This window comes from Aythya ferina (genome assembly GCF_964211825.1).
Source record: "Aythya ferina genome assembly, chromosome: 20".
NCBI classification, from domain to species: domain Eukaryota; kingdom Metazoa; phylum Chordata; class Aves; order Anseriformes; family Anatidae; genus Aythya; species Aythya ferina.
Window position 1 is genome coordinate 4,618,287 of NC_140318.1, and position 17,435 is coordinate 4,635,721.

The 17,435-nt window shown below is 49.2% G+C and overlaps 1 protein-coding gene across 7 annotated transcripts in view; it reads right to left on the reverse strand.

Annotated features, from left to right (window-relative positions):
• RAPGEF1 (Rap guanine nucleotide exchange factor 1) overlaps positions 1–17,435 on the reverse strand; it is an 86,988-nt gene that overhangs the window by 13,032 nt on the left and 56,521 nt on the right. For 2 of the 7 annotated variants that reach the window (XM_084494024.1, XM_084494026.1), the window contains 6 exons: positions 17,138–17,340; positions 14,205–14,363; positions 4,677–4,958; positions 3,325–3,417; positions 1,667–1,755; positions 209–320 (listed from right to left, as the gene is read on the reverse strand). In XM_084494024.1, the coding sequence (XP_084350150.1) occupies positions 209–320; positions 1,667–1,755; positions 3,325–3,417; positions 4,677–4,958; positions 14,205–14,363; positions 17,138–17,340 (938 nt within the window). The remainder of the gene's footprint in view (positions 1–208; positions 321–1,666; positions 1,756–3,324; positions 3,418–4,676; positions 4,959–14,204; positions 14,364–17,137; positions 17,341–17,435) is intronic. The other 5 variants (XM_084494025.1, XM_084494027.1, XM_084494028.1 and 2 more) reach the window with 5 other exon arrangements.

Sequence of the window (17,435 nt, forward strand, 5' to 3'; positions counted from 1 at the left end):
CAGGCTGGGGAAAGGGCACAGGGTGAACTGGTTCTTAGAGAGCATCTCACGCTTTCACAACACTGCACACACAAAGCTGCACACCACTTGTGCTGCAACCTAGTTTTGCTATCAAAGAAAAGCCGATACCTTGCTTGTGCACACAGAGAACCAGATCTCAGCGGAATATAAACCAAGGGGTATGGAAGCACACCCTGCAGGAACCTACCTCTTGCTTCAGCGTTAACCTAGCCATAATTTCACTGTGGTCAATAAGGGAGAGCTCATCTACTTCTTCCTCCAACTGTGACGATTCCAAAGCATCCGGTGACTGCTGCTGCCTGTAAAAACCACAGGCAACAACCATCAGTGCCATCACCAAGAGAAGAGACGCTGGGTCCAACCCAAGCTCTCAGTACACAGACCCTGGTTAACAGCAGTAAGTACACAGAAAGCCTGGAGGTAAATCTTTTGCAAACAAGCCCAAACGTCTAGCTTGAATTCTGTTGCTTTGCTCACCTCTTGAAAAGCAGAAGACGAACCTTTAGGACCTGAACACTCGCGTGCCTGGATTTCTGGCAGAAAGGATTTTACTGTGCCTTGCATGAGTGCACACTTCCACGTCTCCTTAATTCACCACATTTTTCGTGCACACAAACCTAAGCCCTTCCTCAAATGCAGAGAGCCTGAACATCCTCTGCCTGTGTACACCTTTTAGGCAGCTCACAGCCCATTGTGCTGCTGCAAGGGGAAATGGCAGGCTCTCTCTGCAGGAAGCTTTAGCACTCTGACCCCTTTTTTAGTGTACATTCACAACCCTAGTACTCTTACCCCAAAGGCAGGTACTCTTACACCTGGACACGTGCTCTTTGTGCTTGGATTCCTAAAAAAAAATGAAAAAAGTGCCCGTCCTGAACAGTTTTCCCCAGGCACAGGTCAGAATCCAGCACACCAGTCTGTGCTCTCCCCTGACATGGGGCTTTGCAGAGCACTGCTGCATTGTCTCCTTCACTGCAGGGATTAAAACCCTGAGACCAACTGCAAGAAAATGGGGGAGGGAAGTTGACTATCACGCACCAAACAATGCTGTTCTCTATTTTTGCTTTAGAAATGCAATTGAAGAGCAATCTCAAGCAGCAGGGAAGCACTCACTCCACTCCTCCTGAAGCCCATCTGTTACAGCCTGCACCTCTTCATTTACATAGACAAATGATAGCTAAGAGCATTAGGAGGGATATAAAGCCTCCTGCTCTGGGGCCTCAGCCAGCCTCTAACTAGCAGCGTTAGGAAGAAATTCCCTTCTGGAAGACGATTTCCCAGCAGCAATACAGACTTTTTTTGCACGTTTCCCTGGAAGCAGGAGGGAGCAGCCAGTGTCTATGACAGTACTGCCAATTAGATGGACTTGCGATGACGACCACAGGCTGCATTAACCCCTGCAGGCTCGCTGAGTTAAGTACTGATATCTCGCCTGGATCCTGATATCCTGCCTCCCCCTGCAGTAGGATCCTACCGCTCATCCATTGTAGGAAAAAAAAAAAAAAAGGCTTAAAATCTGGAGGGCTTTGGGATGGTTGAGGGCAGAAGAGGCAGCCACAAGGACTGATTGCCAGGGGGTGGACAGAAAGGATGATGCTCTGTACACCCCGAGGTTGGGAAGCGTGTGCTCTGTGGGATTTGGGCTTACCTTTCAGCACCATCTTTGCCTTCCTTCCCCATGGCACTGCTGTTTGAACCGGAGTCTTTGGAGTGGCCTTCTTTGACGGAGGGAGATTCCTGCAAAGAGAACAAGTTTCTCATTATTGCCTGGGGTCCTACAGCACTGCTAGGCTTGCATTTACAGTCTTACTGCCTCTAAACGGCCCTTTACTGTAAATTCCTACGGAGCGGTTAAAGATTGATGCAAGTTAATGCCAAATGCCAGGAAAACACAGAAGTTAATTAGACAGGAAATTTGGGACCATCTCTGGAGACTGGTGTAATTAGTATTGTTTGCTTTTAACATTGTGAAATGATGCTGAAAGTTACAACACAAGTCAGCTGTTGTCTTGGATTTTAACCCTCTCGCCACTTTTTTTTCAGCCCTTATTGTTGGATACACTCGTCCTTGCCTTCAATCAGAAGGGGCAAAGCCAGCTCCAGGCTCCCGTTTCAGTTCCCCTCTCAGATCCAGCCCCCAAAAGACCAGACCATTAGGGGGTGAGTGCAGACTGCCCTTCCTGCTCCCCTCGTGCCCATCAGAAGAGCTTCCACAGCGACAAAACGTTCCCACTTCACAACTCACGGCTGGGAAACGAGGCTAACGCAAGAAGCAGAGCCATCCAAACCCAGCCTGGGAGAGCAAATCATGTGGCATTTCAAATTAGCCATTTCAAGAGGAAAAGAGCCATGAATGGCAAATGGGAACATTGATCTCATGGTGCTGGAGATCAGAGTCATTTAACGCCATGCAGAGTGGAACCTGAAGACTCAACCTGCTGAACACACGGGACTGATGCCACCTGCACTCAGATCCAGCCTGCAAAACGCAGCAGCGAGGTGAGGTGTGTCAGTGGCTGCAGATTTGTCCCGGACTGTGTCTGTAAAGCCCTTTTTCACAGTTCAGGACCAAACAGCGACTTCCCGAAGTGCCGGGCTTGCCTCGTTGTGTCTCCTAAGGGAAGGGATGGGAGCCCTATCTCTTCGGCCATGTAACGCCAGCACAGATAAAGGTCTCGGAGACATCCTGCAGGAGAAATGCCTTCCTAGGCGAGGAAGGTGAGGTCCCTAGGCGGGCACGGGACCAGCACAGACCTCTGCCGCCGTTGGCTCTGACACAACAGGAAGATGGCACCTCCCTGGCGTGGAGCACACCCTGCCCCCTCTAGGAAATTCCTAAGATAGGAGGCGTGAGGAAAGGAAGAAACAGCCCTAAATCAGTCCAGCACTTCGTACCCAGATGGGGCAGTAAAAGATTAACAAAAAAAAAGAGGAGTAGAAGGCTTTATTTATTGACACAGGAAAGCCAAAGCGGTTACAGGAGTGAGCCCGCACACAGGACCGTGCTGGTGAGAGCGCAGCTTTCTGAAGGGGAACCTCACGCAAGCAGCTCCAAACAAACAGCGAAGCGCAGGTGAGAGAGGGAGGAAGGAGAAGCCACCCCTCCATCCTGCCAGGCCATCCTGACAGCCTGCTCTCCACCCGAACCAGGAGGCCACCAAAGCCAGCAAGCCAGGAGAGGGCAAGCAAAGGGACAGCCGGCGAGGGGACAGGGCACCCCGGGGTGCGCGGGGCCGGTACCAAGCGCGAGCTCAGCATGCACCAGGCAGCCCCTTCCCGGTGCGTGGCCCTCTCCAGGTTACTTACTCCTGCAGGGTGAGGGACCTCCCCGTTGCTCTGGCCAGAGGAATACAGATTGACGTATTCACCCTCACCAGCCTCCTCGCTGGCGTTTTCGCTCTAGGGGAGACAGGACGAAAGGAGATAGGTGACGGTGCCCCTCGCCAGCTGGTAGCGAGCGCCCGTGCCCATGCCTGGGAGGAGCGGTGCCCTGCGGCCGCTGCCACCTAGCCAGAAGCCCTGCCTCTGGCTCAGCTGTTGTTTTCTGGGTCTCCAGGAGTATCCAGAGGGCCCCGAGCTGCAGCAGGCACTGCGTGGCAAGAGGGGACTGCGCAGGTGCCAAGCGCGCACGAGGGCTGAAGGCTGCGGCTGCTGAGCGGTCAGAGCCTGGAGCACACACACCCGCCCTGCTGACAGCCTGCTGCTAGGTGCAGAGCAGCCCCAAAGAGCCAAATGTGTCCTAAAACTGCTTCACAGCACAGCCTACAGCCATCACGCCAGGCTGAGCCAAGCTCAAGGGCCACTGGGCTGTAGCAAGGACCCAAAGCAAGGAAGATGCAACAGCGAGGTCAGGTCCAAAGGGTGAAAAATGCTCATTGCTTCTGCCGTCTGTGTCCCTCTTCCAAGCCTTGTGAAGAGGCACCACCACCATGCACACAGCTCAGGCTCTAATCCCGTCACCTCTGGGTTTTGCAGCGAAGAGGAGAGACGCTGCCCTGTACACGAGGTGCTCAACGAAGCAACCTGCCCGCTGCCTGCAAAAACTGCCTGGGACTTGGAGCTCACGGCAGCGCCCATCAGCGAGGGAACTGCTTTAGTCCCACTCGACCGACAGCGATGCTTTGCACCGACTCTGCCACCACGTGCACAGCCAGTGCTGCTGGAAGAGCAGGAGCCTGGAGGAAGCTGCAGGAGAGCACGAGCTGAACCAAACCCACAGCCCCAGGGGCTCCCCAGGGGGAAGGGAGCAGGACAGCACTCACCAATTCCTGCCGCAGCAGCAGCTGCGGGACAGAACCACTGCTGGGAGCCTGTGTTCAGAAACTACCAACCTCACACCACCCCTTTACCTTCCTCTGGCTTGTATCACAATTGCAGGAAGCTAGAGCAACTTCTCTTCCTCTCCCCTTCACCAGCATTTGACATTTTACGTTTCCAACACAGGCATTAACATTTTCTCAAACCCATGAGGTTGTTCAGGTTTTTTTTTGTAGCAATCTCTGTATGAAATTACCTCTCTGCATTCCCACACGAGTTTGGAAGCCAGGCTAGATCACATCGAGCTTAAGCACGTATTAATACAAGCGACATTTCTTTCAAACAAAACCAACCCCCAGCCTTGCATTAAGGTGCATTACAATCCCTTTGGATAGTCTCACCGAAGCCGTCTGGAGAGAATCAGTGAAAGAGGTTTCAGAAGGAAGGCAGACAGGAGCATTCCCGTTAAAGCTGCTCTCCTGCGAAGAGGAGTTTGGCACATCCCCAGCGCTGGGAGACTGGCTGGCCGTGGCTGGCACCGCTAGGTCAGAGCTCTGAGACGGGTGGACGGGGGGGAAAGGCGGGGTGGAGCAGGACGAGGAGGTAGAAGACAGGAAAGGAGGTATGGAGACTTGGTTGTGAGGCACAAAGTCCTGGGAGTAGGACCTAAACACGGACTTGTACTACAGGACGCGGAGATGGACGACACACAAACGAGGAAGATGGGAAAAGGAAGGAGACAGACAAAAGAAAAAGAGATTAGATCAGCAGCAGCTCAGCAGTGACAGCACAAGGCAATTCCAACAACGGTCGAGAGGCGAACCCCAGCAGAGGGAGCGTTATTTGATCATCCCCCCATTCCTGCAGGAACTGCTGCCTGGGCTGGCAGGCGGCTTTTTCATGGCGAGGAGAGCCCTGACACCACCAGCAGCCGGGCAGGGGAGGTGGGCAGTGGTGTTTGTCTGCAGGGACCCAGCTTCTGCTGGGCAGCGGGGAAAGCCTGGGTTTAGCACTTAGTGACAACGTGCACCTGGAAGGCGCTCGGGTGGCTGAAAGGATGTGAAGCCATACAGAAACCAGGACTGTGAGCACGCTGGAAGCGTCTCAACAGAGAGAAGTACGCTGGGGATGGTTGCTTTTCTGGGATTTTCCACAGGATCCAAAATTAAGATGCCGCTTGCTCCAGCCCTGTAATTTAACAGCTCCTGTGTCAAGTCTGTTCCAGAACACACAGCTCCCAGGGAGAGGTGACTGGATCCCATCTTCAAAGCTACGCTGAAGGATAAAGGAGATTACAACAGGAGATGCTTTTACTCCTTCCCATCTGAGAAACATTGGGAGCAAAACCGATAATTGCCCTCCGGAGCAATGAATTCCTCATCAAACCAATCCTTTAATGCAGTAGCTCTAAAAGTCAGTTGAAGAGATGAAAAGAGATCATCTACAGAAAGCTTTATTCCACTATCTCTCCTAATCATCAGATTACTGTTCAGATAATATTAAGCAGGGTGCAGTGGGAGTACGTTGTGCCAAGAAAAACACGAGCAATCCTCTGTCTTTTAACATCTGGTGCTGGTAAGATTTACCACCAGGGTATCTCCAAAACAAGAAGAGAGCAAAGCCGACACCCACCAGAGAGAGAGAGGGAAAAAAAAAAAAGAAAGAAAAAAAAAAAAACAACAATGCTAAACCTGCTGGAGAGGAGCTTTAGGAAGCATCACGTCACCCAAAAACACCATGCTGAAACAAAGCTGAGGTGGTTGCCTGCTCGAGCAACCTGCTGCAGGACAGTGCGCTGCAGAGCTCTCAGGAAGCACACGCACACCCTGCTGTGATGGTAAAAGGAAAAAAAAGGAAACAAAGGCATGAGTTGGAAAATTCAGGCTACGTTTTTTATGGGGAATTAAGCAGGTGATGGAATCAAAGCTCCGTCCATCACCTGAGTACACCTCGGTGGTGTTTGTTGGTTTCCTTTTCCTACCTCTGAAATAGGCAATAGCTTAAAAATCTGAACGGAGAACTGCCTCAGGCTCAAAGCCCGGGCAAAGAAGTTTTTCCACTACAAGCTGGAAAGGAAACAAAGGTCCACGGCTAGACTTTACCTTCCACCACCCCAATCCTCCAGCAGCTGCCCTCCGCCGTGTCTCGAGTCCGGCTGTGCTCTGGGTGCTGTCTAGGGGCCCCAAACGAATCGCGGGCCATAATACAGAGGAGCAGAGGGAGATGCTTTGGAAAGAGAGCTTAAAAGACTACTGAAGAATAATCAAAATGCAAATCCCTACCACATGCCCGTGGCTGAAAGGAGCCTGGCTCTAGGACAGGCTCCTCTCCCTTCCTGCTCGTCTCTTCACGGGTGAGCAGCCCCGGCTCCAGGGCCACCGTCCGCTCGTGGTGCTGCCTCGTAACAATGACAAGTCTAATCTCTCTATTTGCTTTCTGCCCGGATAAATGCTCTACATTTATTCATTTTCACTTGCATGGCACAAAACGCTAAATCCCTCGTAAGACTCCAGGCTCATGACATCACCTTGGCTCAGCAGATTCATTGTGCCTGCCCCGTCCCCCCGCTATTCCATGATCTCACCGCCGCTAACACGCCAACTAATGCCCCGAGTCCTGGGCCAGTCCCCACAGAGAGAATTGGAGCAGAGCACAAAGAACATGGACCTCCCACCACTCCTGTGATGGCTCAAGAAGGCAAACTGCTGCCCCAATGGTGAGATATAACACTGCCATAAGGGAAATGATTTTCTCCAACACGGTTGCGTCCCAGTGCCTCCGCTGCTGGGCTTCCTGCACCCTAGCAGGCACCCTGCTGTCCTTTACTTTGCAGCTGACGGGCATCTTCCACCAAGGTTCCCCCAAAAGTTACCGTCTCCGACTTGCTGAACCTGGAGAAAAAGTCAAGGTTTTGCAGGGAAGCAGCAGAGCTCCTTCAGACCATGAGCAAGGGGAACTCCTGGCCTCAGCTGCATCGCCTGGGGACAAGCAGGCGCCCTCGAAGGGCTCACGCTGTGCCAGGGCAGCAGCAGGGTTAGTTCAGGCCAAACGGGGGCCGGAGGCTCGGCAGCTGGTGGGCTGCGTGGCGTGCAGCCTGCAGGCTCGGCTCGCAGCTCAGGGAGATGAATTATTGCTGCTAGAGAAGGAAAATCTGCACAGCTTCTGACTTGCAGAATTTCGGAGACATTAATGCCAATTCGAAGGCAATTTAGGCCTAAATATAGCACGACTTTGCATCAATTTTAAAACTCTGAACGTGGATACGTTACTACTGACAATCTGTACACATTCATCTCCCCTTGGCCTTGCCAGTGCGCCTTTCAAAACAATATCTTGGCACGAGGTGTGTAGAAAGTACCAGCTTAAGGCCCAGGTAGCCAGGAAAACGCATTCATCTTCACGATGGGATCCGTGATCCATCACTTCACGGTTCAGACACGCTCTCAGCATGCTGTTAACAAAGGGAACGGCCCAGGGAAGCCTTTGGTGAGCTGGCATTCATTAACCAGGCTGCTCTCAGCTCCCGGTCCCATACGGCTGCAGCTCGGAGCAGGCAGCCAGGAAGAGCCCTCCTTCCTCCCCTCCTTCCTCCCCGGCAAGCAGCTCGGGAATTCCAGCTATGCAGCCATGCTGGGACAAGAGCCAAGAATGCAGCATAGTTGGAAAGTGGAAAAACACCCTGCGGTGGAGATGATGTCCATATGGCACCCATTCCTGCTGCGCCCCTTGGCCAGCCCGGCCCAGCCCAGCCGGCAGCTGCAGCAGGAATTGCTGCGATGGTTTCCGCAGGGTTTGGGCGGTGTTCGGCTCTGGGAAGCCGTCATCCTGTAAAATCCACGCTTATTTTGGGAGGGGAGAGGCCATTCAAGACAACTGTCATAAGCAAATTCGTCCTCCCCTGGCCCCACAAAATCACAGGCAGCGGTTTATCTTGGAAACTTATCAGTGGCATTTTTTTTTTTCATTCTGCTTCTTGGTGTTTTTTTTTGCGGGGTCAGTAAGGCCTCGGTGATGGCTGTACTGACAAAACCTCCTGCTCCACGGCTTTGCTTCAGGTGAAATAATTTGAAATAATTTTGGGGAAGCTAGAAAGCAACCAGATCCTTTGAGAACCGATGTTTTCCTCTTTCCAAACGCAGAGCATGCTGCCAGGCTCCTAGCAAGGGACCAGAGGACGGTCTCCCGCTGCGGGGGATTCTGACCTGCAACAGCAAATGGCCAACACAGGGAGCAAAGAGAGCAAAGAGAGATCCCTCTCCCCTTACCAGTAAAGTATATTTATAAAAAGCTCTCTGTCACTTGGGAAGCATTCCCACGAAGCGTGCTCTCAGTGAGAAGCAATCTCCTGAGAGCAGCAGGAGCCGACTTGCCCAGACCTGACAGTTTACACACACTGACACCAGCGCGGCACACGGCGCTGCCAGGGATGGCACCTTTCAACATCCCCAAGCTGCTGCCTTTGATTTTTAGTTTTAGAACAGCTTTCCATCGTTAACAGGGGCGTCACAGGATGTCCCAAAGGTCAGTGACATTAGAGACGTTTATTTGGATTAGCTGGCAGGAGATAAACACTAACAGAAAACTTCTTATTTCAAGAGTGATGCTTCTCAACACCCCCTAGGCACGGCTGACCAAGTAACAGGGAGGAAGGGTGTTTATGGCAGTCACTGACTGCCAGCAACAGCAATTTCCATCCTAAATTCGGAGCTGAATTCAATTAAATGGCTGTCAGAGCATCTGCAGCATCAGCAGCCCCTGTCTTTACCTTTTAAGCAAAGCCTTCTCAGTCGCCCTACCGACTTCTGCCAAATTAATCTGCAATCTTGCCAGACACTCCCAGATCAGATAGAGCATCAGAATTCCAAAACACGAAGCTATCAGAGGAAAGGATCAATCTTTTAGATCTCCTCTGCTAAGGCTATTAAGAGAGGAACGTGGGCACCGCGCCAGAACTGGATGCCCAGATTCTAACAGCGGAGAACTGTGCTCGCAAAACCCTGGGCGTTGCACAAACCCGAGGAATATAATTACACAGACAACTATTGGAAAACACTTCCTATCTCATGACACAATGCTGGACTTCCAGGTACTTTTGCTAATGAGGAAGGAAATGCTCCTACAATGAATGGCTGGAAACACAGGCTGCCAACAGACCGGCTTCAAGCACTGCCACAGGAAAGGCAGGAACCCCTCGTGCCTGAATGCTTCGCAGCGAAGCCTCTGACCCGGCTGCACGGCTGACCTCGCTATTTTTAAATAGTGGTCAGCACAGCAGATGGATGGACGGGGTTTCGGTTCCCTTGGGAAAGGGTCTCCTGGCTTCTGCTTCAAAAGCGCAACATCCGAACCCTCCTTAAGGGAGAATTTCTTAAGGGAAGGCTTCTTGTACAACCTTGCAGTGAGAATGGCTGGGGGGATGAGAAGGTTTGCAAGACTCAGTAACCATGCTATCGTGTATCTCTCTTGAAACTATCAGGAGAACTCAATCTGATCACAAACACAGCATCAGCTCCTGGCTGTCCTGTAAATAATACCACCACATCTGGCAAACAGAGCTTTCAAAGGCAGAGCGTGGAGATGGAGACTCCCAAAGCCAGCCACATAAAAACGTGGCATGTGGCCTGTGAAACCAGCAGGCTGACTGTTTAGAGACCTATGCAGAGACAGAGAGTGCAAGATAAATGTAAGCACCCGGAGGAAGTGCCTTTCTGAAGCAGGATTCAGCAATGCTGGCATACAACAGCACTCTTAATACTGCCATGCAGGCTTGCTGCGGGCAGTGGAAATGACCAGAAATGCAAAAGGAACATGAAACAGGAAAGGCAAAACAATACTGAGCACTCAACAGCTGCTTAAATGGACGCAAACCTTGTTTCCCCTTTCCCTCTGCTCCAAACTAAGGAGCCAAATCCTGCTTAGGACAGAAAGGAACTAACACAGGGATCTCACGGTCCTGGTTTCGTAGTGGCTCCCACCATCAGAGCACCATATGGATCCAAAAAAACGCAGTCTCTGCCAAGGATCGGAGCTGAAGTCTGGGTTGCAGACTGGAACTGAGCTACACAAATAGGAGCAAGGTGGGGAAAACATGCAAAGCACATGTCGGCATTGCGTGCGCCTTTAAACGCTTATCTGACCCTCCTTTTCCTGAACATACATTAACACGCACACAAGAAAGAGAAACAGTTGCTGTGAATTTTCTGAGCATTTTCTCAATTTGCAAAAGAACTGTGGGAGCAAGTGAAAACAGAAGCGCTGAACTAGAGTTTTCATAAGGAAATCACTTATGCTTTCTGGTGGAAGCAGGCGGCCAATTTGGTTCCTTGGCAGTTACTGGAAATGGTTTTTAATTAAGAAGAAAACACAAGGCAAAACAGCATTTAGAGAAAGGTAAGACATTTCTCCATAGTGGAGAACACAGCCAAATTTCCACTAGTGCTATTTGCAGGACTCAGAGAAAACAACTGCATCCCTTGTTTCAACAAAGAAAACTTCCTAGCTGTGAGTGAATGCAAGTCTCTCTGCGGTCTTTGGTGGAAAATACGTAGACAGAGAGCAGTGTATCTTGTCTCCTCAATGATTTCTTCTATCAGTGCAGAGTTCCCCCACTGCCAGGAAGCCGTGAGATTTGATTCCTGCCATTTGGAAATCTGCTCACCCATTTCCAGTCAACAGCACAACGAGATGGAAAAGGCAGCATCTCTGTCTCACAATGGGAAGGGAGGGAGGAGATCTGCTGGGGAAAAACTTCTGCAAACCAAGTTTAGGATAGGAAGGAGGATGCATTCTTACTGCATACCTCCTTCCCCACTGTCTAGCAACAGAGAGTTGCTTTCAAAAGAGAGGGGAATCCCTAAAATGACTCTTGACATTATGATCCAGTTGTCCCGGCAATGTGAGATTTCACGGTGTAACAGCGGGGACGATGATGCTGTGTTTCCTTCCAGCATCGGCCCACACTACAAACATGACCCTTGCTGGCACAGAGGCTAGACACGAATCAGACTCGGTGAAAAACAGACCCAACTTGCCAAACCTATGAGGTTTGATCCAGTTGCTTAAGATCTGCCTCTATCCAGTAAAAGCTATTACTTCTGACACAATTTCCTGCAAAGAAGGGAAAAGCGCGATTAGTGGGTTCGCAGAGCGCTGGTGGCTTCTGGACTGCAGCAGCGTCTGCAGCTCTGAGGGGAAAGAAAAAAAGAGTCAGGATTCTGGAAAAGAAATTCACGAATCACAAATTAAGAGAGTAAAGATGGTCTGAACTACTTCACTTTTTTTTTTTTTTTTCTCCTTCCTTCAAAGCACCGTCTGAAAAGAACTTTTTGAAGCCCTATAAATTAGTAGTAAGGATGGAGTCGTTACTCCTTTGTGCATAGGCATAGTAAGCTACATGCAAAACATGGTATAGGCTTGGCTTTCCTGATGCCTTCACATGAACAGATTGGTACGGGGCTAGGTGTTCTCCTGGGACTGACTCTTGTCCATCCCAGGCCAGTCTCATGGGAAAAACAAAAGCACGGGGCACTTTCTGGCACTTGGCTATGATTGGAAATCTGCAGAGCACTGCTCACGTTGTGGTAATGCACAGCCATTTGGTTTATTAGCTCCGACTTCCTGGTATTGACCTAAGGAGGGTTTTGCTTCATGTACAGAAGGGATAAAGATTAACGCAGGAGACGTATCGTTTTGATGATCTCCACTGATTCTTTGGGTACGTAGGAGGCCAACCCCTCAGCTGGCTGGTGCACAAAAGGTGTGCTCTTCCTCGAATTAATTCCCCTGCTGGGACCAGTGGATTGCTAATGCTTAGCTCTTAACAGGTTTATTGCTCACCGCAGTGCTCATCTGAGTGAAAGAGTGCAGAAAACGAAGACATGAGAATGACAGGAGAGCAGAGCAATGCACACGAAGTGCTCCTGGTGCAGCTTGGAGCATCCCCCACGTGAGAGGCAGTCTTGCCAGGCAATGCTCAGGAGCAGACTGCAAGAAGGGCTCCAAGGTCCTTCTGAGTGCTGGAATGCAGGGTGTCACCCTGGGAGCCATCCAAACCTTGACAGCTGTTTCACTTCTCTGTCTCCTTAGGGAGAGGGAAAATGGGATAAACTGTGGCTGTGATATTATATGGGTCAGCTCTGAAGCATGAAAGGACATTGGTATTTTGCAGCTCTGAGACAAAGAGTCACTGTCAAAGGTGAAAATCTCATTTTTGCCTGTGAAAAAATAAACCAGCTAAAGTCATGAGCGACCACAAGATTACCATAAATTAAAGGCATTAATGGAAAAGTCACCACTTTTAATTCAGTTATTTCCTTTGTGCATTTGACAGTGCATTGCCCAACTGTTCTCATTGTTCCTCATGCTTCATTCATTTTCCCTTTACCAAATACTTGCAAAAATGAGTGAGGATTTTTTAATGAAGTTTTAACATTTCATAAAATAATCTATTCAGAATAACGTAGTCCAAAGCAAGATTAGAACAGGTCAAAATAATTAAGTATGCAGTAACCATTTCCATCTAACCAGGACACTTTTTAAAGTGAACGTGCCCACACATTTTTAGAATGCTACAGCATCATATTTATAGGCTCTCAATTAAATCAAAAATAGTGAAGTGCTTTTACCTGGTCTTACAGTTCTATTTTCAAGGACTGCTATCAAACAGAAAGCTGTACAATTCAGAACTTTTGCATTATTTCAAATTTTAAAACTGTTTTCCACAGACTCATGCAAGCAGTAACCTTACCAGACCTCAGCCTTTAACTATGCAGCCAAATGATGATACTGCTCTCTCTCCTACAAGTGGAAGCTGAAAGCTTTAATTTAGGGCTTGTGAAGTTAACTCTACTTGAATACTTTCTTCTTCAGACCCAGCTAATACCATCATTGCCATTCATTTTTAGAGAACGAGCAAGCGTTGAAATGCAAAGACGGCAGTGACAGCGTGAGGACACGGCTTTCAAACATTTAGCATTAAACTAATTGAAACACTCTTGGTTTTTCTTAACTCTTGCCTGATAATTTCTCCAGAATAAATCTAATTTACTAAATATCCAAGTTACTGTTAAAAAATAATCCATTCTCAGTTGTCATGAGGCAGACAATCAGCACACAACCACACAGCCCTACGTGCAAGCGCTCCTCACGCTGTTGAGCTGCTGGAATCCCATGGTTCGATTTAATTTCATTACATTAACACTTTGTTATTGCTACCATTTAATTTAAGCAGCTGATCACAGATTTAAGCGGTACTTTCAGATTATTATTTCAATTTCAATCATTTTCAGCTCCTCCTGTGGTTCTCTTTTCAGACCAGAGCTGTAGGAGAAGAAACCCTGCTCGTTCGCCAGCAAACCATACAAGCTTACTGGGATTGTTTGGGATCAGGGGATGTGAAGGGAAGCGGACAAGCAAATACGAGATGAAAGATGTGGGAGAGGCCATCTAGAGAAAAAAAAAATTAAGGAGCTGCAGCCACTGTTCCATGCATTTGCCTAAATCCGTGTACTTCAGGGATGGCAGCTCGTTATTTCTCCAAGGGCCAGATTCACGCAGCAGCATTTAATCGACTCATCCACATCGCTGACGTTCTGCAGCAGAACAAAAAGACTTGGCAGTTTCAGCGTGCAGCCTGGGGAACATGTAGGTCATGGGAGTGTGCCTTCACACACAGGCCTGATCTCCTCTGCCAGTCCCTCTCCACAGATGTCACTCCAGATGTGGATAGACAGTAATGAAAGCTGCATCTGCCCCGCATTTCATTTAATGAGATTTACACACCAGTTTTATCACCTGGCTGCTTGCTACTGAGTTCCGTAGCCCCTCCAGAGCTTTTCTCTTTACCCAGAACATCAGCACAGGTTGGCACACGAGCATTTAACTACTGGCACAAATACACACACATTACAGAAGTGCAGAAAGCAACTCACCGAGTGCACAGGAAAGGAGCTGTGCCGGTTGAGAAAGGAGTTAGAGACTGACATAGTGAGGCCCTGAGTGGCACCGGTGTCCTCGGGGGTGAAGGGCACTTTAGTTTGCTGGACACAGTAGGAGACAGAAGGGAAAGAAGAGGCAGCATAGGAGGCCTGCTGAAGAGGGGGAAGAAAGCGAGAGACAGAAGAAACAAAGAAAGAAAGCACAGAAAAAGCGATGAATAAAGGCTAAGAAATTGCTAACTGTAAAACAATGCATACAACGGCCTGCTGAGCAAACAGCTATTTGTACAGCTCATCAGCACCAGACACACCGATACCCCCTTCTTGAGCTCAGGGGGCACAACAAAAATGACAGTATGAATAATCTTTTTTTCACAAACCTCTTAAAAACAAACACCCACCTCCCCCTCCCAGTTCACCTGTGGGCAGCTGCTGGGAGGCAGGCTGCTCCACGCGCCCTTTTTTCCCCATAACGCTGGGGACAGATGCCCAAAGGAACAGGTATGGGCACGAACTGCTGCCCAGCAGGGACCTGGCTCTTCCTCCTGGCTGTTAAGCAGCCATCCCTTGCAGACTACTAGTTTTTTTGACAATCTGTGGGCTGGAAACTCGGGACTCTCCGGTGGTCTACGGGCCTTCATGGATGCTGCAGGGATACTGGATAAAAACAATGCCCACTGAGTTTTCAGTCCAGCCCTTATTATATATTGTTTGCACAAGAGGGAGATATTACGCAGTAAATAATAAATACTATCAGGAATTTCACCTCAATTCACTGCTGTAAGGGGCTGGGGGAGGCTAAGCTGGACCTAGGCTTTCTCAGCCCTGCCTTGTCAAATGTAACATGCAAATATTTCATATACAAGATACGAAACTTGCAAGAAAGGACTTCCTAATTATTATTTTAGGGAGAAGTCCGTCCAGCAAACCTTCCCTGCTGCTGGAGCAGCTGATGTCCACATGATCTGCTGTTTCAGGATCTCCCTGGGCAGCAGGACCAGAGGAACAATGGAGTCTGATGGCTTTTACAGGGATTGCTGAATGAGCCATTGTCTGCTCACACCACTTTCCCAGCTGAGAGATGAAGGTAGGGGCACAAGGTTGCATTTTAAGAAACTTCTGCTTCAGGCAGAGCATCACCTTGATAATATCAAGCCTGCAAGACTACAAGAATGCCTGCAAGGCAAAACAGTGACATTTTGGCTGCCCAGGTAATGATTAAAGGGCAGCGCAGAAACGCTTTGCTTCAGCTGACACACTCTAAAAAGGAGCTGGATTTCCCTTCTGCACAATAATGAGCACAGTAATAAACAATTATTAGGACCCAGCTTGAAATCTGTGCGTTGCTACTTACCCTACATGACCATGCAGAGACCATGCCATCATTAGGAACTGTCACTAGGGCATGGTCACCTCTAAGAGGAGGTAGGGCAAGGGACTACAAGGGACCGTGCAAGGATCTCTCTGACAAGGGGACCAGAGCCCCTGGGGAAGTGCCTGATCCTTCAGAGAGGAGTCCTGAAGAGCCTTCTGTATCCCTAAAAATTGGATGGGTCGGGGCGTTTAAGGTCTCACCCCCACAAAATAATAATGCATAATACTCAGTTTACTTAACATTTGGCCAGGAATGTTCATTTTTTAGGACTCCTATCTGTGTCAGAGGAATGTAGTTATGTGAATTCCCGCACTAGAACTCTGTGTAGCTTTTCCCAATTCGTTAAAAAGTAGCTCTCTGGGACAGTCCAACTTTAGCACAGATAAGGGCAGCACATATTGCAACAGTTGCCCTGATGATGGTAAGAGCATGGCTCTGCTCCAGCATCTCCTCCTGTTTTATTAAAGCCATGGCCGATGTCAGTCAGATAGCATCGACAAAAACGATGCATTTTAAAAACATTTTAGCTGTTCTTTAAAAAAAAGGTAATATAAAGAAAAATATAAACAAGCCCTCTGAGGTTGGAGTCAAAAATGAGAAAGGAAAAAAAGGTCCTTAAAAAGAAATAGGACAAAATCTATTTTATTTCAGCCACTGAGGCTGGAAATAAAGCTGCTGCTGCTGCTGCCATCGCTGAGGCCAGGACTTCATCCCCCACGTGGAAAATGGGGCTCATGTAGCGTTCAACTCTATGCACATACACTTGTGGACGTGCCTTTATGTGCCAGTAGGCTGAAATGGCCAGAAGATCACTGTGAAAATCCATTTTTCAGAAGGCAATTAACATTCTCGTTAAATGGCAATAAATGAAACAATTTCACCAAACAAGCCAAACCAAACCAAGCTAAAAAAGCACCACCAAAGCCCTGGGGCACACAAAGGCAGGGGTGCCACTGGTTCCTACGGCCACAGAACTGCAGAAAACAGGTAAAATCCTGAATCTCAGAAGGGGGCTGATGTGGGGAAAACAAGCACGAGTTAAATAATGGCTGGACCAAAATTCTGTGGCTCTGGCAAAGATTGAGCCATAAAAGCAGTGATTATGTTTAAATGGTTATTATTAGTGGCATCCTTGACAACAAATTCAAAACAACATTGGGAACAACAGTGCAGCAATCTCTCGAAAATTGTGTCGCCCAGCGTGTCAAAATCTTCAAAGCACTCATCATTAAAAAAGCCTCCAGTCTGGCACAGATTCAGCCGTGCCATGTGGAAGGCTAACATCTCATTTTCAGGGCATTTCAGGACTTTGAGAGCTGATGGGGAATAGTCTGAACGCGGGGTTAAGAAAGGAGCACAGGAGCTCAAAGCAGATGATGCAAAACGCCTGAAAACGTGTTAACAAGATGGCAAGGAACACGGGGTGGGTAACACCAATGAGACATCCATCCTCCCACAACCACAGCCTGTCAGGAGGAGGAGCAGCAAACCCAGAGCTGCTCCCACCAGGCTGCTGCGCCCTGCTGGGGAGGGCACCGCGGGTGTCACTCACCAGCTGCCGCTGCTTCGGGGGGAGAGCGGGTGGAGGTGCCAGCTCTTGAGAGGGTTCTAAGCTGATGAAGGAGTCGTTGATGCCATAGACTTCCCTGAGGTGCTTGTTCTTCTGCTGGTAGATGTGCTCGTTCTGCGGGGTCTGGTAGAACATGGATGGCTGTGGCTCCGAGTAGTCTTCCACGAACTGCATGTAGGCCAGCACTGCAACACAAAAAGGTCACGCTCACTGCTTCTGGTCTGCGTGCTGCAGCCTGTCCTGCCCCAAGCAGGCACGGTGCCCACCCTCAGAACAAACA